At 43.5% G+C, this 27,408-nt stretch overlaps 1 protein-coding gene across 1 annotated transcript; it reads left to right on the forward strand.

Annotated features, from left to right (window-relative positions):
• Nucleotides 1-1,678: 1,678 nt before the first annotated feature.
• LOC143773302 (lysozyme C-1-like) lies at nucleotides 1,679-24,858 on the forward strand. The gene is made up of 5 exons (XM_077260787.1): nucleotides 1,679-1,719; nucleotides 3,634-3,810; nucleotides 7,103-7,261; nucleotides 7,898-7,976; nucleotides 24,713-24,858. The coding sequence occupies exons 2-5, from the start codon at nucleotides 3,672-3,674 to the stop codon at nucleotides 24,771-24,773; spliced, it is 438 nt and encodes a 145-aa protein (XP_077116902.1). The 5' UTR covers nucleotides 1,679-1,719; nucleotides 3,634-3,671; the 3' UTR covers nucleotides 24,774-24,858.
• The last annotated feature ends 2,550 nt before the right edge of the window (nucleotides 24,859-27,408 follow it).

Here is a 27,408-nt window from a genome sequence, read left to right on the forward strand (position 1 = left end):
ATAGTAAGAAAGGGTTAACTTCAGCGCCTGCAAAAAACGTAAAATAATAAACCGTATACTACCTGTCCGCCGTAGTCCAATTAATAACGATTGTCCCACGACGATCTCCCCTATAGAACAGTGACATCGGGTGATGTCACTGCTCTATAGGACCCTCAGTGACACACTGACAGTAGACAATGGCTCCTGCAGTGCATCACTGAGGTTACCTGAGTTCAATGTCTCACTTTATGGCAATTGCTGCCTGGGAAAATTTCTCATACAGCAATGCCATAAAGTGAGACTAGGGACTTTTTTTTACAGCGGCGGAGGAATACCTTCCTCCCGTCATTGTGTTCCTGGGGCCCCTAGAGAGCAGTTGCAACAGCTGTTGCTGCTGTTCTCCACAAGATATTGTCGTGGGACACTCGTGGATTTCTGCAGACAGGGAGTATATTGGTTGTTTGCTTTTTTCATATCTTTTACAGATGACACTGGCTTCGGGGATCAAAATGACAAGTAATGGTGAGTATGTAATCTATGTTTAATGTACTGTATGTCTATATATATGTACTGTATGTAATGTATGAATGTATTGTATGTAGTATGTATGTATGCAGTATGTATGTATGGAGTATGTATGTGTCTATGTAGTATGTATGTATTATGTATGTATGCAGTATGTATGTATGGAGTATTTGTGTATGTATGTATGTAGTATGTATGTAGCATGTATGTAGTATGTATTGATGTATGTATGTATGTTGTGTGTATGTATGTAGCATGTATGTAGCATGTAGGTAGCATGTAGCATGTATGTAGCATGTATGTAGCATGTAGCATGTAGAATGTATGTAGCATGTATGTAGCATGCAGCATGTACTGTATGTAGCATGTATGTAGCATGTATAAATGGAGTTGTTGTTTTTTTCATTCAACACATTAGCCGGATGATGGGACTACTACTGTCCCATCATTGGCTAATGTGTCAATCACTGTCAGTGTAGCAGGCATCGTCCGATGGGACTTGTAGAACACACGCACAGAGACCCCCCCACGCCGCACAGAGATCCCCCCACGCCGCACAGAGACCCCCCCACACCGCACAGAGACCCCCCCATGCTGCATAGAGCCCGGGCAGCCCACATCGAGCCCCAGCACGCCGCACAGAGCCTGGGCAGCCCGGATACAGCCCCGCATATAATTAGATCCCTGGCAGGCCCGCACAGACCCCGTCCGCACACACAGACACTCACAGTGTTTGCCCACGCACCGCCCATGCACCACCCACACTCTTACCCCCCTCCGGAACAGCATATAGAAGGACAGAAAGGGCTTATTTACGTTCCGATATTTGTGTCCCATTGACTTGCATTGGTATCGGGTATCGGTATCGGCAATATCCGATATTTTTTGGATATCGGCCGATCCAATCCGATACCGATACTTTTGAATATCGGAAGGTATCGCTCAAAACTAATTATCACTAATTGTTATCCCGCGTAAAAGAGTGAGGCAAATATTATGCATGAAGCAAAAGGCTTATTGGATCCGACGTAACAATGATTTTAAAGAATATACAACATATATCTGTTTTATAGTTATTACTACAGTACACGTGTGATAATACTTGGCACGAGCGGGTGAGCAAATATTATCATTGTATGCAACCACCTTCCACATGAATATAAGCAAAGCTTCCTCCGTTATAGGCTCACTCACGAAAATCCTGTTTGGACAGTAAGTATTACTGACTCTAAATTTCTTTGAACATGTCTCCTTTGTTAGGATTTTAACACTTTCACAAGCTTAACATCTGACTTTCTTTAAAAAAAAATTGTATTAGAATATTCAAGTGTGTATTGAGACACCCATAACTCCTTATCGTGCTCTCACCCTGAGTTACAGGATTTATCAAAATCCAAAGTTGCATTAATAATTCTCCAAGCTTCGAAACTGAAATCTCTTAGTATTTTTAGGCTACGTTCACATGGCCAGTAAACATCCAGTAAACATCCAGTAAAACGGATCCAGCAGCAATCCATAAAAAAATAAACAACAGACACAACATTATTATCCATAAATCAAATAAACAGTGCCCAAATTCAGGTGAAAAAATCCCAAAAATGTATTTTATTCTGCCATAGATGTGACGTTTTAACCTGCCATATGTCTTTTTCAAGCATCTGGTCATGCCATAGGTCCTTTACAAGTAGGCTTAAAAAAGACCTATGGCAGGTCAAAACATCACATCTAAAGCAGAATAAAATGAGTTTGGGGGATTTTTTCACCTGATTTTGGACACTGTCTATCTGCATTATTAATGTATTTTACCAAGTGGACTCCTTGGGACTTCTTTGATGGCGCGTCTACACTGGGACGCAGGTGCCCTATATACCTGTCCATATTGGAGCACTGCAAGCAATTTTCTACTTATGTAACAATTTTGTCAGTCTAAAAAAACTATTTAAATTGGATCCATATTTTTTAAAAAAATTGAAGTCTATGGGAAACCGTTCCATAATCTGTTAATCCATCTGCATAACTTTCATTTGAAACTAATTCAATAAGCGAAAAAACAAATCCTTTTCAAATGTATAGTAATCTGGAGGTTAGCTAATGATGTAGGGTGACACATGTAATCCCTCTATCTCTGTATTATGAAGCAGTTGGTATCATTTCTCCCCTAGAAGATGCAATATGGCATGATTTGGAACTTGTCACTATTTTTTTTCACACAGTTTCTCGAAAAATAAATCTATGCATGCTTATACAAGTCTTCTCAATGGTGGACACAAGCTTTTCAACTTTATCCCATATCAACTGTGTCCATGATTCCACACAATAATGAGCTAACAATAGAAATAATAATATTGTTTTAATGATTGATGGGTATCCCAGCTGTGGGATCCATGGAGATCATACTTTCTATTTGCTAAGAATTCCTCTTTTAGGTCCTCCCTTGCTTACTTAGTCTAAGGAAATTTTAATGGTAAGTTATGGTGGCACTAGGTTGTCCTCTATACTCAAGCTGTATCTCAGGAGGGAACAGTTAACAAATGGAGTGGTTTTAGTCATAACCAGACCATGGAGCCTATGAGGACCAAAAAAGGTCCCTATTAGTGATGGGCGAATGTGCGCCACACTTATCGATACTCTATCAAGCATTGGTCTGCTATATTGAGCATCAGGAAGTGATGAACATCACACGGTGCTCGAGTGCTCGTTTCCCGAAGGGTCCTGACTCAAGAACTGGTGGAAGAGAGACACACTCTCTCTGGGCTTCACCAGTCCACGAGCTTCTGGAAAAAGTACTCAAGTTCCCCATTCACTTCAATTTTGCTTGCTACTTGAGTCAAGCACGTCCGCACTTCCAAAATGCTTTTCACTGCTCGATCGTCACTAGTCCCTATATAAGAAGACCTGTACTATTAAAAACCTATGATAGTTGGGGTCCCAGTTGGAGACTTTTCACTGGGGTCCATAAATTTCAAGCTACACCACTTCTCCTTTATGTAATGATCCTAGGAAAATGAAGAAAAGCTGAAAAGTAAGGCTTCTGTTCTGAATATAGAAGCGTAGAAGCCTGATAGTCTGGCAGTAATTAGTGCATGCAAATTCAATCATTTTTTCTACTCTTTAATATTTTAACAGAAAGTATCTCTGGATCCTTGACAACTTGCTAAGCAAATATGAAGGTCTTTCTCTGCCTCGGTTTCCTCCTCTGCTTGTATCTTGGCTCAGAAGCAAAAGTCTATTCACGTTGTGAGTTGTACAGAATCTTTCAGCAAACTGGTCTGGCTGGATATCGTGGCTACAGTGCTGCAAACTGTATGTATAAAATAACATGAACAAAGTATTATCTATCACTTGTACTAAGCTAAAAATTTTTAGAGACATTTGTAGTCTAGTATTGGTTCTGTAAGCTACAACCTCTGCAAGCAGCTGTAACAAACTGCAGATGCAGTGCCAATGCATGCCCATCAGTGCATGGGCATATCAATAGCGGAGCGCATGACGAAGTTGCATCCAGGCCATGGTACCTTATGGGAGTTCTAGGGTGCCTCTGACATGTTAATAGACTGACACCAGTATTATCATTGGCACATGGTGCATTGCTTTAAAATAAACTACAGAGCTTCCATCTTTTTTGAATAAGGGCAAGAGAACCCCAACAGGAGTAAGAGGTCCTGTCAGATTCTTACAGATTCAGAAACCCGACATTATCATTTTTACATGCATCTGTGACATGGGAGGACAAAAAGTGCTGTAACCTGGCTGTAGACAGCACTTACCACCATTGCTGTAGACAAAAGAGGACATTAGGTCCCTCACTCATTCCCACCATAGCTACTGCTCTTTTACCTCTGCTTGTTTGAATTGGGTCTACAGAAACCCTTATCCTTTTTCAGCTCAGGGAGTCACCCAGATTGCTAAGATAGTTCATGAAAAATCTGGTCAGATGTCAACTATGGTAGACCTTCAGTACAACCTGGAGACACATTTGATAAGTATGTATGTCAAGTGCTAGAGTTTAGCAAAATGAGTTAAAGGACCCTCATCCAGCGTCCACAACTGTACTCCATGGCAGCCAGACAAGAGCATTGTGAATTTCCGACCACCTGTCGGCATCCTGGGAGTCAGTCCTAATTAGTAAGTATTCTAGGTCATGATGTTGCTGTGACATAGCACAGAATAACGGCAGGTAGGAGTTTCACAGTGCTTTTGTCTGGCTGCCATGGGGTTTAGTGCATGGGATAACTGGAGGACAAATAAGTGCAATAGAGTCTTATTCGATAAAAGAGGAAATGTCAAAATAGGGAAATTGCTCACCTAGTACAGTCATGTATCAAACAACAAGGAAGGAGCATGGATAAACCAGCTGCCACAGATCCACGGGTAACCAAACCACAATGGTAAAGAAGTATTAATAATATGTGGTTCCACTGCTTAGCTAAAGAAGATCGAATGTAAAATTCCGTGACACGCAATTAAACCTGATACGGTTTTATTATCAATGAGTTTCCATGTCATCCAACTTCTTCATCAGGATTTAACCACACTGGACTCTGGTAATCAGAGGACGTGACAGTTTGTTGTAGAGCAAGGAGAGACAAAGCTAGTAATTTTATATATTTTACTCCAAAAGGTAGGCAGTGTTTACAGAAGCATAAAAAGATATTATAAAAGTAGACAAGTATCTGTTATGATCCTTAGTGGCTGAGGATCGCAGATCTGACCAGCTAAGTAACTGAACATAGAATGAGCTCTAGGGAGGTGGTAACTGGACTGACCGCAATCCTGATCCTATCCAATACACACTAAAAGTAGCCGTGGAACGTTTCCTGAAATCCTAGATGTCTCTTCACGGCCTGAGAAACTAGCTACCCCTAAAGAGAGAAAGCAAAGACCTCACTTGCCTCAGAGAAAATACCCCAAAGATATAGAAAGCCCCCCACAAATAATAACGGTGAGTTAAGGGGAAAATACAAATGTAGAAATGAAACAGATTTAGCAAATGAGGCCCGCTAATCACTAGATAGCAGAAGATAGATAGGAAACTGTGCAGTCAATAAAAAACCCTATACAAAATATCCACGCTGAGTGTTCAAGAACCCCCGCACCAACTAACGGTGTGAGGGGAGAAACTCAGCCCCCTAGAGCTACCAGCAAGCGAGGGAATCACATATTAGCAAGCTGGACAGAACTCATCATAAACAAGAAACATATTGAACACAGATGAGCAAAAAATGAACAAACAGAAACTTAGCTTCTCTTGGAGAGACTGATAACGAATGTAGTCAGGACAAATCAGAATAGCACTGAATACATTGACAGCAGGCAACACCTGAAAGTCCAGGTGAGCTAAATAGGGAACCAACTAGCAGATGACAAGACAGCTGATCCCAGCCACAGACCCGCAGAATGACAAAAAGAGCCACCAGAGGGAGCCCAAAGAACAGAGTTCACAACAAGTATCGTATGTACAGTACAATTACAAATAAAATGGGATTAAAGTTGAAAAACACTTACATTTCGTTCATATCATTTCATCTCATGACTGACTCTGTGCTGTGGGGGAGTGGCACACATTTAGATGCATCACACACCAGTCTCGCAGCTAGTCCCAGGAAAAAGACTATTGAAGACTGACGACTCACTCACTTATCTCCCTGCCCAAACCAAGGCACTCCCCCTGTGGTGACCTCACTCTGAGGCTGAATCCTCCCCTTCCTTAAAGTTATGACAATCCATTTCTATACATAACTCGCTGTATGAACCTCGTATATGAACGACACAATGATCAGGCTGTTCACCACGTCAGGGGGGTTCTTTTAAGTATAATCATGGCATAGATACATGACCCGCTTATGGGGAAATTCACTCCATGCAACTTGTTGGGTTTAGCTCCTAGCGATTTCGGTGAGCTATAGATCTCTCGGTGGATATCTGGAATATATAATCCTTATATCTCTAGCCCTGATCGGTGCCAGTATACATAACTTTAAAAGGACAATAGAGTCCCATGCATTTTGGAAAGAGGGGGGATGAGGGGTTGAGAGAGAGGCTGGCTTTCACAGCTCAGAGACATAAAAATTCCTCTTGCTGACACACTGGTCTCCCATTACCAATATATAGCAGGGGGGAGGGAGTTGCCTGCAGGCTAAGAGAGCAGAAGAGCTTTCTAGGCAGAGTGAAGAGGGGGGTCTAGAAAAGCCCACAGCATGTGTCTGAAAAGACATGGACCTTTTAGGTATGTACTCAAAACATGGCATATTCAAATTATCATGACAATATTTTACTTCTTTTTTTTCACCTCTTTGAGCAATTAATAATGGGTTGTCCAAAAGTGGACAACCCATAAGCTCACCACCAGCAGAGGGATGCACACAGGCTTGAACTGTTTCTAGTTAGGCAACCCAACTATTTACATATGCAACTTAAGGACTTGCAGAACAACGTGTAATTGGAAGATCCTCCTGAGTTTACAATCGAATAAAATCCTTGCTCATCTTATTTGTTTCACTGTCTATGCTCAAATAAAATGTGCAGGCGACAGAATTATTAGAGATTCGATGTCAGTATGAAGTACACTAAAATGTTATCCTATTTCACTTAACAGGGACATGCCTTGCCTTCCATGAGAGTAACTATAACACATCTGCTGTAAACAACAATGGTCCAAGCCGTGACTATGGAATATTTCAGATCAACAGCAAAAGGTGGTGCAATGATGGAAAAACTGCAGGAGCAGTAAATGCTTGTCGCATCAGTTGCCAAAGTAAGTATATTCACGGTGGCTCAGTGGTTAGCCTTGCTGTGCTAAGATCCTAAGTTCAAATCCCACCTACGATAACATTTGCAAGGCGTTTGAATGTTATCTTCATGTTTGTGTGAGATTCCTCTCATACTGCAGAAATATTCTTATTTTTTACATACTAATCTTCTTCAGTGATGTGATTTCAAATATGTAAAGTTTCTTCAGCATTTTTTGGCATTTCTTTTCCTGTCCGTATAGCATGTATGAAGCTGTGATGTCCTCTCACTATCTAAATTCACTCTAAAAGGGCTGCTGCATTCCCTGATTTTGCTTTTATACAGGCTACAATAATTTCTCCTGGTTGGTCTTGATTTACCATGTAGTATCATAGCTGCAAGGCATGACAGGGAACCTTTTGGCCTTGCCCAAGATTATGTGATCTTTCTCTGGCCATTTTAGGTGATTTTTGCTAAAGGATAGTAAATTGTTCACAGTCCCTGGGAAAATCTCATTCCTAAATATTTGACACAAGTTCAGTTGGCATCATATCGATTCACTCATCTCTATTGCTTAGCAAAAATTTTACCTAGATAACCCAATTTCAGCGTAATTAAAGTGACAATTTTCATAGTAATTTACATATATATATATTTTTAGGTCTCTTGAATGATAACATTTCTGATGATATCGAGTGTGCCAAACGAGTTGTCAGAGACCCCAATGGCATCTCAGCTTGGTAAGAAATTCATATATATTCTAAGAGATATTCTCTGTATAGTTAAAGGGTTTCTCTTCATCTTTAGAAGAGACCAGACTCTCTATCAAACAATTCAATGAAATGATTGTACAAAAATAACTAAAGATCAAATAAATAATATTTATGCTTCTCCGTGAGTAGTTCACATTTTGGCTGCAGAATTGCTGTTTTTCACACTCTACCCAGAAAAATTACACGACAATGAAAAATTGAAAAACAAAATCCTGAAATAAATTAAGATCTCACTTCCTGAAAACCTGAGTGTCAGAGACTTTTGCCACCTGCTACTTTGCAGTGCCACAGCACATGCGTGAGTGCATCGTCCTCATGGCACAGAGCAAAAATGGGCACTGTATGCCCGCCCCTGTCAAAGGAGGAGCAGCTTTCCTCCCACTGTGTGATAGAAAACCTAAAAATGTGATACACAGCCAGATTGTATGGAAAACAGAATATTTAGTAGCAAATTACATAAATATCTTAGAAGAGTGTGCAAAGCAGTCATCAAAGCAAAAGGTGGCTACTTTGAAGAACCTAGAATATAAGACATAATTTTGGTTGTTTCACACTTTTTTGTTAAGTATATAATTCCACATGTGTTAATTCATAGTTTTGATGCCTTCAGTGTGAATGTACAATTTTCATAGTCATGAAAATACAGAAAACTCTTTAAATGAGAAGGTGTGTCCAGACTTTTGGTCTGTACTGTATATGCAGTGAATAATGGCGTGGTCAGCTGCTGACTTTTGTGGTACAAAGCAGGAAAATCAATAAACAATGCAGCAGAGTCAATAATATATAACCCCCATGGGGATAATAAGTATAGGACAGGTCAACATAAAAAATAATAGATAAGTATCATATGTGTTGAAAGAAAAATAACCAGCCTACTAAAGTGCTAATGCATAGGAAAGTGCTGCTGCAAGAAAAAGTCCTAATGCATACCAATGAATGAGGTGCTCACCAAGCTACATACCCCTTTGTTTGACCCGCACATGCCCGACGCACGTTTCGCCCTCATCAAAGCCAAGGCAAAACACTAAAAGTGAGATTGTCTCTCTTTTTTAGTGTTCTTAGTTGTTTTAAAATCCTCCACCACCAGTTTTGTAAATATATCAACTTATGGGCATAGTGACAAAGAAGGGGAACATCGTTGTTTTAGTAGTAACAGGCGAGAGAGAAATACCTCCAAGTCCTGGATTAGATTCACTTTCCTACTCCTCCAGAATACGGATTGCCTCGTGATTCTGGTCTAATCCTGCTCCTGAATGTAATTTTTAAACCCAGTTTACTGGACAGTAGATGGAGGTCCTTCAGTGCTGTAAAAAAAATCTAAATTATTACAAGGTGCAAATGACAAGTCCAGACCTAACTCCTCCTTTTGTGCCTCAGTCCTAATAACATATGAGGATAGATTGATTACCTCAAAAGTGTTTACCAGAAGTGCGTTGCTAATCCCGCCCTTCGGTGACTCCATCAAGTGATCACGGGTCACCAATGGGTCGGCATGACAACCAGAGGTCTGTGGCAGATCTCTATGGTTGTTATTTCCAGATTGCTATAGGCGCTCATAGCAACTGAGCATTTCTGCTACAGACAGACGATCTGATCATCACCTCTGTGTAGCAGAGGAGATCAAGGCATTGAGCATGCCAAAAGATAAAAAAAGTAAAAAAAAAATGTACGTAAAAGTTCAAATTGCCCCCCCTTTAACCCCATTCAAAATAAAACAATAAATAACAATTATACACATATTTGGTATTGCCATGTTCAGAATCGCCCAATCTATCAATATAAAAAAAATTCACTTGATTGCTAAACGGTGTAACGAGAAAAAAATAAAAGCGCTAAAATTAAGGGGTTTTGGTTGCCACTACATTGCAATAAAATGCAATAATGGGCAATCAAAAGATCGTTTCCACACCACAATGGTATCAATAAAAACGTCAGCTTGGTGCACAAAGAATAAGCCCTCCCCTGACCCCAGATCACAAAAATGGAGATGCTACAGGTCTCGGAAAATAGTGCCATTTCTATTTATTTTTTTTAACAAATTGTGGTTTGTTTTCACCATTTAAATAAAAAAGAACCTAAACATGGTTTGGCGTCTATGAACTCATACTGACCTGGTGAATCATACAGGCAGGTCAGTTTTAGCACTTAGTGAACATGGTAAAAAAAAAAACATTGAATTGCACATATTTTGCAATTTCATCATATTTGGATATTTATTTCCTGTTTTCCAGAACATGATATGTTAAAACCAATGATGTCGTTCAAAATTACAACTCGTCTAACAAAAAAATAATCTCTCACATGGACATATTGAAACAAAAATAAAAAAGTTTCGGCTCTGGGAAGAAGGGGAGAAAAAAAACAGAAATTGAAAAACTGAAATACCCCTGGTCTTTAAGGGGTTAATCCAATGGTCCCATTAATGTCACGTTAACACGTTACGCACTTAATCAGTATTTTACATCAGTATTTGTAATCTAAAATAAGGAGTGGAACAATCCGACGAAGTTATGATAAAAACACGTCACTACTTCTGTATTTCTCACCCACTCCTGATTTTGGCTTACAAATACTGATGTAAAATACTGACCAAATACTGAACTTGTAAATGTCACCTCAGGGCTGAAAAATCAGTTGTATTCGGCATGAGAAAAAAAAACACTCCGAGATCGGACAATGCGAGAAAAAAAAATTGCATGCCAAAAGAACCTTCAGTGTAGCATCTGATTTTTATGAATACATTGCAATTTTGTAGCACAAAAAACTGTAAATCATCCTGTAAATGATTGTTCACATTACCAAGATCCTACCCCAATATATAGTAGGTGTAATAAAAATAATATTAGCAAATACCTCAAATTCAAAATGTAGTATAGTTTTCCTGATTCACTATGTCTCTTTCCTCATGTTGCAGGCAATGCTTGACTTTAGGAATCCATGGTTACAGCCACTAGCAACTAGCTAACTGTCGCTATATCGATGTTCGTAGCCATGGATACCTAAGATCCTGCAATGTCTGCAGATGAGGAAAGAGACATAGTGAATCAGAAAAACTATAGTACATTTCTAATTGTAGGTATTTGCTAATATTATTAATATTATACCTACTACATATTGGAACAGGATCTTGGAGATGTAAATACCTCTTTAGTAGCTGCTGAATCAAAAAAATTGTCCCATTTCCTGGATGAGAATGGAACTGATTTTTTTATACACAAGTGTGAATGAAACCAACATACACACAGCTCTGCTACATACACATTTATACATACACACATCTTTAACAACCAAAAATCCGAATACATAGTAGGCAAATCCGGGAGAAAGCACTAGTATAGATAGGGTAATAACCCGGATTATTCAAATCATCGCTCCAAACATTAAATATCAGAAGAAAGGAGGAAAAGGAGCCAGAAATATAAATGTATAAATAGAAAAGTCTTTATTTTTACATAATATTAAAATCAGGACATAAATTACCGTAACAGGTATACCACAACAGTACATGGAGGGGGAAGAAAAACAAACCCTTGCCCTCACAACCCCAGCACTATAGGGAATGGTTGTATAAATAGCTATGGGCAATATCCACCATACAGCAGCCGCTATAGGGAATAATCCAAAGTAAATAGTAAACACCATATAGCACAAGATAATAGTTGCATAGGAAGCAGAGAGAAAAGTAACCGCTGTGTCAGTATGCAGCAGACAGTCTGAAGCGAGTGCACTAGTTAATTAAGAGCAATGACCCAAGACACAGCAGTAGTAAAGTCAAAGATATGCTTACCCATGCAACGAGGGGGAGGAGGAAAAGGGGATCCCGCCGGTGGAAAGACTCCAACGCACGTTTCGCAGCGCTCACACGCCGCTTCCTCAAGGGGATATGGTATATGGTAGAGCAGGACCTGCCTATAACCCCCCTGACCTAGGTCACATGTCCGGCAGCCACCAATCGTAGTGGCGCTGTCGGCGCATGCGCACTGCGGCGAGAAGGCTCCACACAAGGACCTGGCGTCAGGCCGAGCATGCAGGCCGGGAAGGGGAGTTCCGAACCTGCGCACAAGGCACATGAGACGCCCGTCCATATGCGGCAGCCACCCGCACACAGGGCGATGCGCACGGCCACACGGGGGCGCACGCTGCAATGGGATGATGGTAAGAAAGAATAAATGGAGCGCTAAAGCCCACATAAAGAAGGGGCCACTCAAGACTATGATATTGGGTAAATCTGAATGTCTGCAATATACCAGTGTACATAATACTAACAGCGACTCTTAATATAGTCTATCTGGACATAAGCAAATAGTAATATAGATTTAAAACAGGGATAATGCAGAAATCTTCATATATGGGCCAAATGTTCAATAATCAAAGCGCTTCAAGGGTCCACAGATGCAGCAAATTCAGCGACTCCCAAGAAGTAGATGGCGTAGAGCAGGAAAAGGAGGACCAAGGCAGTGCCCACACGGAAATAGTTACTAATAAAAAAGAAAAAGGAAAAAGTCAAAAATTAAAAACAATTAAAAACACCAAAGCTGAACCACCGGAGGGAAGATGGTAGGAATCAAGGATGGGACACACCACTGAGAAGAACAGGAATACAGATAGGGAGCGAAACTAACTGACTCATTAAGACCTTTAGGGGTCATGGTGTCAAGCATGATGATCCACTTAGTTTCGATCTGTGCTAATCGCTTTTTATTATCCCCACCCCTAATGCCCAAATGAAGCACGTCAATCCCCCTCACCTTAAGCAATCTCTCATTACAGTGATGATGTGACCTAAAGTAACGGGGGATTGTTTTGAGATCCACCCCCGGGGACACCGTTCTGGCTGTGCCAATGTCCCGCACGTGCTCCCTAACGCGAATTCTAAGTTCGCGAGTAGTGAGGCCGACGTATATCCTGGGACACGGACAAGTGGCATAATATATCACATTAGTAGTCCCACAGGATATACGCTCTTTGATCTGAAATGTTTTTACACCATCACTAGAAACAAACTCGGAGCAGCGCAGGACATTGGCGCAGGCAAGAAAGTGCCCACATGGGGTGCATCCCGCGCGAGGGCCACCTGTGCCGAAAAAATTCCTTTCCGGAGCTGGAATATAGTGGCTCCTCACCAACATGTTGCTAAGATTAGTGCCTCTTCTGGGAGTCATGAGGGGAGAGGTGCCCAGGGTGGCACACAGGGAAGGCTCAGCCTGAAGAACGGGCCAATGTTTTTTCAAAATGGACTTCATACTCTTCCATTCGTGATTGTAGGTGGAGATGAATCTAGTATGTCCATCTCCACCCACAGTACGGCGTCGGATCCTAGAGTGCAAAAGATCACTTCGTTGTGTGGAACGTGCCCAATTATATCCGGCCTTTATAGATCTGCGGCTGTATCCGCGAGCCGCGAATCTATCCTTCAGATCAAGGGCCTGTGACTCAAATCTGGCCTCGGTGGAGCAAATCCGCCGCACCCTGAGGAACTGTCCGACCGGGACGGCCCTAATGGTGGCCGGATAGTGAGCAGAAGATGCATGTAACAACGAGTTAATGGCGGTCGGCTTACTGTACACATCCGTCTGGATGCGCCGGTCAGAATCGACCTCCAGACGGATATCCAAGAAGTCGACCGCAGTCTCACTACACTGATGCGCGAGTCGAATGTTAAGTAGATTTTCATTAAGACACATCATAAAGTCCCTCGAGCTGGTGGGCAGACCCCCCCCCACAAGAACAAAATGTCATCAATATAGCGGTACCAGCACAGCACATGGGCAGCAAGCGGTGGGCCCCCGTCGCCAAAGATCTCCCTCTCCCAGGCACCAAGGAAGAGGTTGGCGTACGAGGGTGCACACGCCGCGCCCATGGCTGTGCCGCACTTCTGGAGGTAGAAATTGTCTTTAAAGACAAAGAAATTGTGGGTAAGGATGCACCCCACCAGCTCAAGGATCAACTCACACAAAGGGCCATCCAGGTCGGAGGCCCCCAGGAAGCGACGGACAGCTGCCAAACCCTGGGAGTGATCTATGCACGTATATAGGCTCTCGATATCAGCCATAACAAATATAGTGCCCTGGTCCACAAGGATGCCATCGACCCTAGACAGGACGTCCGTCGTGTCTTTGACAAAAGACGGTAGGCTCTCTACCAATTGTTTGAGGTAGTAATCAATGAATCGACACACTGGGTCACATATGCTGTTGATCCCCAACACGATGGGCATCCTTATGGACCTTTGGCAATAGGTAGAAAGTTGGGACCCTTGGTGACTTCACCAGCAGCCCATCAAATACCTGCTTGGTGATGACATCATCATCAAGGGCCCCAACTAAAATATTTTGTAATTCCTGTAGGAAGGGAGCCGTAGGGTTGGAGGACAGCTTGAGGTAAGTGTTTGGATCTTTGAGCTGCCAAAAGGCTTCTCGCTCATATTTGACACACGGCCAGATCACCAAGTTCCCCCCCTTGTCCGCCTGTTTAAAGACATCTTTCAAAAACTTAAGTTGTTGTATCACCTGGCGGTGTTTAAAGGTCAAATTATCATAAGTCCGCCATGCTGACAATTTTTTTAAAATCCTCGCCAACCAATTTGGTGAAGACTTCTATTGCTGGTGATAGGAACAAGGGGGGAAACTTGGCTGATCTGGGACGAGTGGAAGGAGGAAATTTACTTACATCTGATGTCTGTTGTTCCTCAAGCAAATCCTCCAAGTCACGAAGGGTCTCCCTCTCTAATTCACTCATCCCCACAGTACAATCTCTGCTGGTATGGAGTTTCTTTAGGATGAATTTGCGAGAAAATAAATGTAGATCCTTTAACGCTGCAAAATAATCAAAGGAATTAGTGGGAGAAATCACGAATGGGAGAGTATGCTGTCTGTTATGACCTGGTGGTTAAGGAGCAACACTGATATGACCTGGTGGTTAAACGGTAACATGGACAAGCTCTGAGGAGGTGGTAACTTTACTGACCGCAAACCCTACTCCTAACACCAACACTAGAAATAGCCGTGGGACGTTCCTGTCTCTCCCTAGACTGTTGTGAACTCTGTTTTCAGGCTCCCTCTTGTGGTCACAGGTGGTATGGTTTGACTTTTGCTTTGGGCTCCTCCTGGTGGCCTTATTTGTTATCCTGCTGGTCAGCTGTCTCGTTACCATCTGGGAGTTGCCTATATAGCTCTGTTTTACTTCCACTTGTTGCCGGCTGTCAATGTAATCAGTGCTACTCAGATTCCTTCTGACTACCTTGCTCCCAGTCCATCCAAGACAAGCTAAGTTTTGTTTGCTCTTTTTTTGATCAGCAGTGTTTATCATGTTTTCTTGTCCAGCTTGCTAAAATGTGATTCCCTCGCTTGCTGGTTGCTCTAGTGGACTGAGTTTCTCCCCACACACCGTTAGTTGGTGTGTGGGTTCTTGAAATCTCAGGATGGATATTTTGTAAGGGTTTTTTATTGATCGCATAGACCCCTGCTCTATTTTCTGCTTTCTAGTACTAGTGGGCCTCTTTTGCTGAATCTGATTTCATCCCTATGTGTGTGCCTTCCTCTTACTTCACCGTTAATATTTGTTGGGGGCTTCTATATCTTTGGGGATTATTTCTCTGGAGGCAAGCGAGGTCTTTCTTTCTCTTTAGGGATAGCTAGTTCCTCAGGCTAGCTCGAGACGTCTAGGAATTTTTTAGGCACGTTCACCGGCTACCTCTAGTTGTGTTGGATAGGTTCAGGTTTGCGATCAGTCCAGTTACCATCTCCCTAGAGCTTGTTCTTAGTTTAATCACTTGCTGGTCTATTTGTGATCCTCTGCCACTAAAGGATCATAACACTAGACGCCTCGTCACGGCCTAAGAACTAACTACCCCTAAAGATGGAAACAGAAAGCTATCTCGCCTGTTATGACCCCAATGGCGAGGGTCTCAGAGGAACGTGGAAGTCTGCAGAATACAAAAATCCAGCTCATAGGGCAGTGGTAACTGGGTTGACCATATATCTACTCCTAACGCCAACACTAGAAGTAGCCGGGGATCATTCCTACGTTGATTCTAGATGACACGCGCCAGCCGGAGAATCTAGCTACCCCTAGTAGAGGAAAACAAAGACCTTTCTTGCCTCCAGAGAAGGGGACCCCAAAGCTGGATAGAAGCCCCCCACAAATAATGACAGTGAGGTAAGAGGAAATGACAAACACAGAAATGAACCAGGTTTAGCACAGAGAGGCCCGCTTACTGATAGCAGAATAAAGAAAGGTAACTTATATGGTCAACAAAAACCCTATCAAAATCCACACTGGAAATTCAAGAACCCCCGAACCGTCTAACGGTCCGGGGGGAGAACACCAGCCCCCTAGAGCTTCCAGCAAAGGTCAGAATATAGATTTGCAACAAGCTGGACAAAAATACAAAACCAAAACAAATAGCAAAAAGCAAAAGGCAGACTTAGCTGATATAACTGGAACCAGGATCAGTAGACAAGAGCACAGCAGACTAGCTCTGATAACTACGTTGCCAGGCATTGAACTGAAGGTCCAGGGAGCTTATATAGCAACACCCCTAACTAACGACCCAGGTGCGGATAAAAGGAATGACAGAAAAACCAGAGTCAAAAAACTAGTAACCACTAGAGGGAGAAAAAAGCAAATTCACAACAGTACCCCCCCCTTAGTGAGGGGTCACCGAACCCTCACCACGACCACCAGGGAGATCAGGATGAGCGGCATGAAAGGCACGAACTAAATCGGCCGCATGAACATCAGAGGCGACCACCCAGGAATTATCCTCCTGACCATAGCCCTTCCACTTGACCAGGTACTGAAGCCTCCGCCTGGAGAGACGAGAATCCAAGATCTTCTCCACCACGTACTCCAACTCGCCCTCAACCAACACCGGAGCAGGAGGCTCAGCAGAAGGAACTACAGGCACAATGTACCGCCGCAACAAGGACCTATGAAATACATTGTGAATAGCAAACGACACAGGAAGATCCAGACGAAAAGATACAGGATTAAGGATTTCCAATATCTTGTAAGGCCCAATAAAACGAGGTTTAAATTTGGGAGAGGAGACCTTCATAGGAACAAAGCGGGAAGAAAGCCACACCAAATCCCCAACGCGTAGTCGGGGACCCACACCGCGGCGGCGGTTGGCAAAGCGCTGAGCCTTCTCCTGTGACAACTTCAAGTTGTCCACCACATGATTCCAGATCTGCTGCAACCTATCCACCACAGAATCCACCCCAGAACAGTCAGAAGGCTCCACATGACCCGAAGAAAAGCGAGGATGGAAACCAGAGTTGCAGAAAAAAGGCGAAACCAAGGTGGCGGAACTAGCCCGATTATTAAGGGCAAACTCAGCCAACGGCAAGAATGTCACCCAATCGTCCTGATCAGCAGAGACAAAACACCTCAAATAAGCCTCCAAAGTCTGATTGGTTCGCTCCGTCTGTCCATTAGTCTGAGGATGGAAAGCAGACGAAAACGACAAATCAATGCCCATCCTACTACAAAAGGATCGCCAGAACCTGGAAACGAACTGGGATCCTCTGTCTGACACAATATTCTCAGGGATGCCGTGCAAACGAACCACGTTCTGGAAAAACACAGGAACCAGATCGGAAGAGGAAGGCAGCTTAGGCAAAGGAACCAAATGGACCATCTTGGAGAAGCGATCACATATCACCCAGATAACGGACATGCCCTGAGATAGCGGAAGATCAGAAATGAAATCCATGGAGATATGTGTCCAAGGTCTCTTCGGGACAGGCAAGGGCAAGAGCAAACCGCTGGCACGAGAACAGCAAGGCTTAGCTCGAGCACAAGTCCCACAGGACTGCACAAATGACCGCACATCCCTTGACAAGGAAGGCCACCAAAAGGACCTGGCCACCAGATCTCTGGTGCCAAAAATTCCCGGGTGACCTGCCAACACCGAGGAATGAACCTCGGAAATGACTCTGCTGGTCCACTTATCCGGGACAAACAGTCTGTCAGGTGGACAAGACTCAGGCCTATCAGCCTGAAATCTCTGCAACACACGTCGCAGATCCGGAGAAATAGCTGACAAGATAACTCCATCTTTAAGAATACCAACAGGATCAGCGACTCCAGGAGCATCAGGCACAAAGCTCCTAGAAAGAGCATCGGCCTTCACATTCTTTGAACCTGGTAAATACGAGACAACAAAATCAAAGCGGGAGAAAAACAATGACCAGCGGGCCTGTCTCGGATTAAGGCGTTTAGCAGACTCGAGATACATCAGATTTTTGTGATCAGTCAAGACCACCACACGATGCTTAGCACCCTCGAGCCAATGACGCCACTCCTCAAATGCCCATTTCATGGCCAACAACTCCCGATTGCCCACATCATAATTTCGCTCGGCAGGCGAAAACTTCCTAGAGAAAAAGGCACAAGGTTTCATAACAGAGCAACCAGGGCCTCTCTGCGACAAAACGGCCCCTGCCCCAATCTCCGAAGCATCCACCTCAACCTGAAAGGGAAGTGAGACGTCAGGCTGGCACAAAACAGGCGCCGAAGTAAACCGGCGTTTCAACTCCTGGAAAGCCTCCACGGCAGCAGGAGCCCAGTTAGCTACATCGGAGCCCTTCTTGGTCATATCCGTCAAAGGTTTCACAATGCTAGAAAAATTAGCGATAAAACGACGGTAGAAGTTGGCGAAGCCCAAGAACTTCTGAAGACTCTTAACTGACGAGGGCTGAGTCCAATCAAGAATAGCTCGGACCTTGACTGGGTCCATCTCCACAGCAGAAGGGGAAAAAATGAACCCCAAAAAGGGAACCTTCTGTACACCAAAGAGACACTTAGAGCCCTTGACAAACAAAGAATTTTCACGCAAAATTTTAAAGACCAACCTGACCTGCTCCACATGCGAATCCCAATTATCAGAAAAAACCAAAATATCATCCAGATAAACAATCAAAAATTTATCCAGATACTTCCGGAAAATGTCATGCATAAAGGACTGAAAAACTGAAGGCGCATTGGAGAGCCCAAAAGGCATCACCAAGTACTCAAAATGACCTTCGGGCGTATTGAATGCGGTTTTCCATTCATCACCTTGCTTAATGCGCACAAGGTTGTACGCACCACGAAGGTCTATCTTGGTGAACCACTTGGCACCCTTAATCCGGGCAAACAAGTCAGACAACAGCGGTAAAGGATACTGAAATTTGACAGTGATCTTATTTAAAAGCCGATAATCAATACAAGGTCTCAAAGATCCGTCCTTTTTTGCCACAAAAAAGAATCCCGCACCAAGAGGGGAAGAAGACGGACGAATATGTCCTTTTTCCAGAGACTCCTTGATATATGAACGCATAGCGGTATGTTCAGGTACCGACAGATTAAACAGTCTTCCCTTAGGAAATTTACTGCCTGGGATCAAATCTATAGCACAGTCACAGTCCCTATGAGGAGGCAGTGCACTGGACTCAGACTCACTGAAGACATCCTGATAATCAGACAAATACTCCGGAACTTCCGAAGGCGTAGAAGAAGCAATAGACACAGGCAGGGAATCCTCATGAATACCACGACAGCCCCAACTTGAGACTGACATAGCCTTCCAGTCCAGGACTGGATTATGGGTCTGTAACCATGGCAGCCCTAAAACGACCAAATCATGCATTTTATGTAAAACCAGGAAACGTATCACCTCGCGGTGTTCAGGAGTCATGCACATGGTAACCTGAGTCCAATACTGCGGTTTATTTGCTGCCAATGGTGTAGCATCAATACCCCTAAGAGGAATAGGATTTTCTAATGGTTCAAGAGTAAATCCACAGCGCTTAGCAAATGAGAGATCCATGAGACTCAGGGCAGCACCTGAATCTACAAATGCCATGACAGGATAAGATGACAGTGAGCAAATCAAAGTTACAGACAGAATAAATTTAGGTTGCAAATTACCAACGGTGACAGGACTAACAACCTTAGCTATACGTTTAGAGCATGCTGAGATAACATGTGTAGAATCACCACAGTAGTAGCACAAGCCATTCCGGCGTCTATGAATTTTCCGCTCATTTCTAGTCAGGATTCTATCACATTGCATTAAATCAGGTGTCTGTTCAGACAACACCATGAGGGAATTTGCGGTTTTTCTATCACATTGCACCGAATTAGGTGTCTGTTCAGACAACACCATGAGGGAATTTGCGGTTTTGCGCTCCCGCAACCGCCGGTCAATTTGAATAGCCAGTGCCATAGTATCATTCAGACCTGTGGGAATGGGAAAACCCACCATAACATTCTTAATGGCTTCAGAAAGGCCATTTCTAAAATTAGCGGCCAGTGCACACTCGTTCCAATGTGTCAGCACGGACCATTTCCGAAATTTTTGGCAATACACTTCAGCCTCGTCCTGCCCCTGAGACATAGACAGCAAGGTCTTTTCTGCCTGAATCTCAAGATTTGGTTCCTCATAAAGTAAACCGAGCGCCAGAAAAAACGCATCAAGATCAGCCAATGCCGGATCTCCTGGCGCCAGCGAAAAAGCCCAATCCTGAGGGTCGCCCCGTAAGAACGAAATAACAATTTTTACTTGCTGAGCAGAATCTCCTGATGAACAGGGTCTCAGGGACAAAAACAATTTACAATTATTCACGAAATTCCTAAACTTAAACCTGTCTCCGGAAAACAGTTCAGGAATCGGTATTTTAGGTTCTGACCTAGGATTTCTGATAACATAGTCTTGTATGCCCTGCACACGAGTAGCCAGCTGGTCCACACTTGTAATCAAGGTCTGGACATTCATGTCTGCAGCAAGCATAGCCACTCTGAGGTAAAGGGGAAGAAGAAAAAAAAAAAAAAAACTCAGAATCTTCTTTCTTATAATCCCTCTTCTGCAATGCATTAAACATTTAATACTGGCCTGGCAAACTGTTATGACCCCAATGGCGAGGGTCTCAGAGGAACGTGGAAGTCTGCAGAATACAAAAATCCAGCTCATAGGGCAGTGGTAACTGGGTTGACCATATATCTACTCCTAACGCCAACACTAGAAGTAGCCGGGGATCATTCCTACGTTGATTCTAGATGACACGCGCCAGCCGGAGAATCTAGATACCCCTAGTAGAGGAAAACAAAGACCTTTCTTGCCTCCAGAGAAGGGGACCCCAAAGCTGGATAGAAGCCCCCCACAAATAATGACGGTGAGGTAAGAGGAAATGACAAACACAGAAATGAACCAGGTTTAGCACAGAGAGGCCCGCTTACTGATAGCAGAATAAAGAAAGGTAACTTATATGGTCAACAAAAACCCTATCAAAATCCACACTGGAAATTCAAGAACCCCCGAACCGTCTAACGGTCCGGGGGGAGAACACCAGCCCCCTAGAGCTTCCAGCAAAGGTCAGAATATAGATTTGCAACAAGCTGGACAAAAATACAAAACCAAAACAAATAGCAAAAAGCAAAAGGCAGACTTAGCTGATATAACTGGAACCAGGATCAGTAGACAAGAGCACAGCAGACTAGCTCTGATAACTACGTTGCCAGGCATTGAACTGAAGGTCCAGGGAGCTTATATAGCAACACCCCTAACTAACGACCCAGGTGCGGATAAAAGGAATGACAGAAAAACCAGAGTCAAAAAACTAGTAACCACTAGAGGGAGAAAAAAGCAAATTCACAACACTCGCCTCAGAGAAATTCCCAAAAGGAAAGATAGCCCCCCACATATATTAACTGTGAGTGGAGAGGGAAATGATATACACAGAGATGAAAACAGACTTTAGCAAAGGAGGCCAATTTCTAATCTAGATAGACAGAAATAGGAAAGGATACTGTGCGGTCAGTATTAAAAAATTAAAAAATCCACGCAGAGTTTACAAAATGATCTCCACACCGACTCACGGTGTGGAGGGGCAAATCTGCTACCCCAGAGCTTCCAGCTAGCCTGAATATATCATAATGACAAGCTGGACAAAAGAAACATAACATGAGCTGAGCAATAAGGTCCAAAACAAATGGACTAACAAGAACTAGCAAGGACTTATCTTTTGCTGAAATGGACAGGCCATGAGAAAATATCCAAGGAGAAAACTGAATCCAAACCCTGAGACATTGACAGCTGGCATGAACTGAAGGCCAGAGCCAAGTTAAATAGCAAGGCTAGGAGAAACGATAAGTGAAGGCAGCTGCTCAAGGAGCAGCCATACCACTCGAAACCACCAGAGGGAGCCCAAGGGCAGAACTCACAAAAGTACCGTTCACAACCACAGGAGGGAGCCCAAAAACGGAATTCACAACAGCGGTCCATTTTGAAAAAACGTCCCGTTCTTCAGGCTGAGCCTTCCCTGTGTGCCACCCTGGGCACCTCTCCCCTCATGACTCCCAGAAGAGGCACCAACCTTAGCAACATGTTGGTGAGGAGCCAATATATTCCAGCTCCGGAAAGGAATTTTTTCGGCACAGGTGGCCCTCGCGCGGGATGCACCCCATGTGGGCACTTTCTTGCCTGCGCCAATGTCCTGCGCTGCTCCGAGTTTGTTTCTAGTGATGGTGTAAAAACATTTCAGATCAAAGAGCATATATCCTGTGGGACTACTAATGTGATATATTACGCCACTTGTCCGTGTCCCAGGATATACGTCGGCCTCACTACTCGCGAACTTAGAATTCGCGTTAGGGAGCACGTGCGGGACATTGGTGCAGCCAGGACGGTGTCCCCGGGGGTGGATCTCAAAACAATCCCCCGTCACTTTAGGTCACATCATCACTGTAATGAGAGATTGCTTAAGGTGAGGGGGATTGACGTGCTTCATTTGGGCATTAGGGGTGGGGATAATAAAAAGCGATTGACTTTTTCCTTTTTCTTTTTTATTAGTAACTATTTCCGTGTGGGCCCTGCCTTGGTCCTCCTTTTCCTGCTCTACGCCATCTACTTCTTGGGAGTCGCTGAATTTGCTGCATCTGTGGACCCTTGAAGCGCTTTGATTATTGAACATTTGGCCCATATATGAAGATTTCTGCATTATCCCTGTTTTAAATCTATATTACTATTTGCTTATGTCCAGATAGACTATATTAAGAGTCGCTGTTAGTATTATGTACACTGGTATATTGCAGACATTCAGATTTACCCAATATCATAGTCTTGAGTGGCCCCTTCTTTATGTGGGCTTTAGCGCTCCATTTATTCTTTCTTACCATCATCCCATTGCAGCGTGCGCCCCCGTGTGGCCGTGCGCATCGCCCTGTGTGCGGGTGGCTGCTGCATATGGACTCTCATGTGCCTTGTGCGCAGGTCCGGAACTCCCTTTCCCGGCTTGCGTGCTCGGCCTGACACCAGGTCCTTGTGCGGAGCTTTCTCGCCGCAGTGCGCATGCGCCGACAGTGCCACTACGATTGGTGGCTGCCGGACATGTGACCTAGGTCAGGGGGGTTATAAGCAGGTCCTGCTCTACCATATACCATATCCCCTTGAGGAAGCGGCGTGTGAGCGCTGCGAAACGTGCGTTGGGGTCTTTCCACTAGCGGGATCCCCTTTTCCTCCCCCCCTCGTTGCATGGGTAAGCATATCTTTGACTTTACTACTGCTGTGTCTTGGGTCATTGCTCATAATTAACTAGTGCACTCGCTTCAGACTGTCTGCTGCATACTGACACAGCGGTTACTTTTCTCTCTGCTTCCTATGCAACTATTATCTTGTGCTATATGGTGTTTACTATTTACTTTGGATTATTCCCTATAGCGGCTGCTGTATGGTGGATATTGCCCATAGCTATTTATACAACCATTCCCTATAGCGCTGGGGTTGTGAGGGCAAGGGTTTGTTTTTCTTCCCCCTCCATGTACTGTTGTGGTATACCTGTTACGGTAATTTATGTCCTGATTTTAATATTATGTAAAAATAAAGACTTTTCTATTTATACATTTATATTTCTGGCTCCTTTTCCTCCTTTCTTCTGATAGACACATCTTTGCAACATGCACATTTCTAAACATAAACACACACAGTGTACACATTACCACATTTTGCATCTACTTCCAAGCATGTGATTCATCATATGACCTGAAAGGTCCTGGAACTAGTCGGGTGAAAGGTCCATCACCTGCTCAGGATCTGCTCAGCCTCTGTGCAGAATCCAGTAGAATTCTCTCTTACGCTGTACTGACCAGATAGATCAGTATGAAGCTGGAGGAGAGAGAACAGTGCTCTCAGTGGTCAGGAAGGATGATCAGTGTCAGTGTTCTCCTCTGTCACAGAAAGTTGCCTCCTCACTATAAGACAAACACACCATTTAGCAGGATTTTTTTTTTACTAATTAGTGCATCTGATAGCCCCCAAAATACTATACGTTTATTGATATATTAGATACTATGCGCAGAACCGTGGTCTTGTCAGCTCTACCCAAGGGGTCATTAGCAGACCATAGAACACTTACAAGAGCCGCCACAATTATTATCGATGTAGAAAAGAGAGCAGGAAGCAGGGGCTTGTGAGAAATGAAGTGTCACATTGCACAAAGAGTCACAGTTATGGAAGTTCTGGAATCATAAAATGATGTAAAAAATTTTTGTCTACTGATGAATATGTAGCTACATGCATCACACTTACATATCTGATCGCTTATAAAGAGATTTTTTAAAAATGCTGGATTGGAGCTTTAAATCAAATGGGATGTATTTATTTTGTCAGTAGAGAGGTCATATACAGTAGGTATTTGTTAACATTTAATTCTTCTTATTCACAGGGTTGCTTGGAGGAATCACTGCAAAGGAAAGAATCTGAGCCGGTTTTCAGCAGGATGCTAAATAGTTCAACATATTTAATTCAGCCATCATCATCATTGCATGTCTGTAATTGGGTATTACACAATAAATATTGAATGGCAAAAAATTTGTGAAGGATTCTATTTATCTGTGGTCATTCATGCTTGGAATGGAAGTTAACATCGTCGGAGATAAAGAGTCATCAGAAGAGTTGAGCGACTTTTACTTTTTTAGGATCGAGTCGGGTTTCGCGAAACCCGACTTTGTCAAAAGTCGGGTAGGGTGAAATCGGCCGATTATTGCAAAAAGTCGGGGATCTGACTGAAACACGAAACCCAATGCAAGTCAATGGGGAAGCAAAGTCGGCAGTGAGTGGAGGACAGGAAACCACCTACAGTGCCAATTTTAATGCCAAAAACATCAATACTTGTTACTTAAGCTTGTCAATCTTATTTTGCCTTATAATAATAGTTAGGCATTGAAAATTGGGGGTCATTTGGCTAAAGTTGTAGGGGGGGTAGGGCTGGCTCAAGTTTTCCGTGGGCCCAGGAAACGCGGACTAGGTCACGGCGGTGGAGCAGGGAGAGGTCAGTATTTCAACTTTGCAAGTGCTGTGATCCTGAGCAAGCAGGGGGGGCACACTCGATCGCATTGGCATTGGCACAGGGCCCCTCAAAGTATGGCGGTGTGATGGACGGTGGGGGTGCCTCCCACCGGCAGAGACACTTTTGTGTACTATGAGGGGCTCTGTGCCAGTGATGTCGCCAACGAGTATGCCCCCCCACCTGATGAAGGAACCTGCACTTTCATCTGCACCTTCCTCTTTGTCCCTGTGTAAGGTGGTATAGTATGCCGGAAGGGGAACTTGACTTTCAGCAGGGTTAGATTCTGGCTGTGTAGAGTGCAAGGGGAATGTAGTGGTCTGGGTCAATGTACCAGCAGACTCATCTAGCAGTGGCTGCGCAATGGGCAGGATGAGGAGGAAACACAGATATAGGTCCAAATAATAAAGTGGGCTAAATGCAGTTCAAATGGGGTAACAGGACTAAACAGGCGGCATTGCTTTGTTCAGTGGAAGACAACTGTAATGAGTGGCAGGCACAGTTAGTAGGGCCAAATAATAAAGTGGGCCAAATGCAGTTCAAAATTGGTAACAGGAGTAAACAGGCGGCACTGCTTTGTTCAGTGGAGGAGAACAACAAGCAGCGGCAGACACCGTTAGTAGGCCCAATCAAACAAGTAGGCCAAATGCATTTAATTATCTGATACAAGCTGAAAGCCTGAAAATTGAAGCTCAACTTTGTTCAGTGGAAGAGAACAACAAGCAGCGTCAGACACCGTTAGTAGGCTGTTGTGAACTATACTTTTTGGCTCCCTCTTGTGGTCACTAGCGGTATGGCACTTGGATATTCTTTCCCCAGGTTGGTAGTCACCTGGTTCGTTAGACCCTGGGTGTTCCTATTTAAACTTCCTGGATTCTTAGTCCATTGCCTGGCATCAATGTAATGAGTCCTTGTCTGGTTGCTCCTGTCTACTGGTCCTGATTTTTGCAAGATAAGCTAAGTCCTGCTTTCTTATTTTTGTTTATTGGTATTGTTCTGTTTTTTTGTCCAGCTTGTTCATAATGTGATTCCTGATTTTGCTGGAAGATCTAAGGGGGCTGATATTCTCCCCCCACACCATTAGTCGGTGCGGGGGTTCTTGGATATTCAGCGTGGATATTTTTGTAGGGTTTTTCGCTGACCGCATAAGTCCGCTTTCTATATTTCTGCTATTATATAGTGGGCCTCTCTTTGCTGAATCTAGTTCATACTTACGTTTGTCCTTTCTTCTTACCTCACCGTTATTATTTGTTGGGGGCCTGTATTTACTTTGGGGTACCTTTCTCTTGAGACAAGTGAGGTCTGAATTTCTCTGAAAGGGTTAGTTAGTTCTCCAGCTGGCGCGAGATGTCTAGAACCAACGTAGGTACGTTCCCCGGCTGCTATTAGTTGTGGGCTAGGATCAGGTATGCGTTCAGCTCAGTTACCACCTCCCTATGAGCTGGTTTTTTATGTTTGCAGACTTTGCTGAAAACCCTGAGATCCTCTACCATTGGGGTCATAACAGTATGCCAGGCCGAGTGAATAGTTAATGCATTGCAGAAGTGGGATTAAAAGAAAAGAAGTTCTGAGTTTTTTTATTTTTTTTTATTTTTCTTCTTCCTTCCCCTTTTTCTCTGAGTGGCTTGAAACTCTGCTGCAGACATGAATGTGCAGACTCTGATTACTAGTGTGGATCAGCTTGCTGCACGAGTGCAGGGCATTCAGGATTTTATTACTAGCAGTCCTATGTCAGAGCCTAAGATACCTATTCCTGAGCTGTTCTCTGGAGATCGATTTAAATTTAGGAATTTTAGGAATAATTGTAAATTGTTTCTATCTTTGAGACCTCGTTCGTCTGGAGACTCAGCTCAGCAAGTTAAAATTGTTATCTCCTTCTTGCGGGGCGACCCTCAGGATTGGGCTTTCTCATTGGCGCCAGGAGATCCGGCATTGGCAAATATTGATGCGTTTTTTCTGGCTCTCGGATTGCTTTATGAGGAGCCCAATCTTGAAATTCAGGCAGAGAAGGCTTTGCTGGCTATCTCTCAGGGCCAGGATGAAGCTGAAGTGTATTGCCAAAAATTTCGGAAATG

This window comes from Ranitomeya variabilis, chromosome 5 (genome assembly GCF_051348905.1).
Source record: "Ranitomeya variabilis isolate aRanVar5 chromosome 5, aRanVar5.hap1, whole genome shotgun sequence".
Taxonomy (NCBI): domain Eukaryota; kingdom Metazoa; phylum Chordata; class Amphibia; order Anura; family Dendrobatidae; genus Ranitomeya; species Ranitomeya variabilis.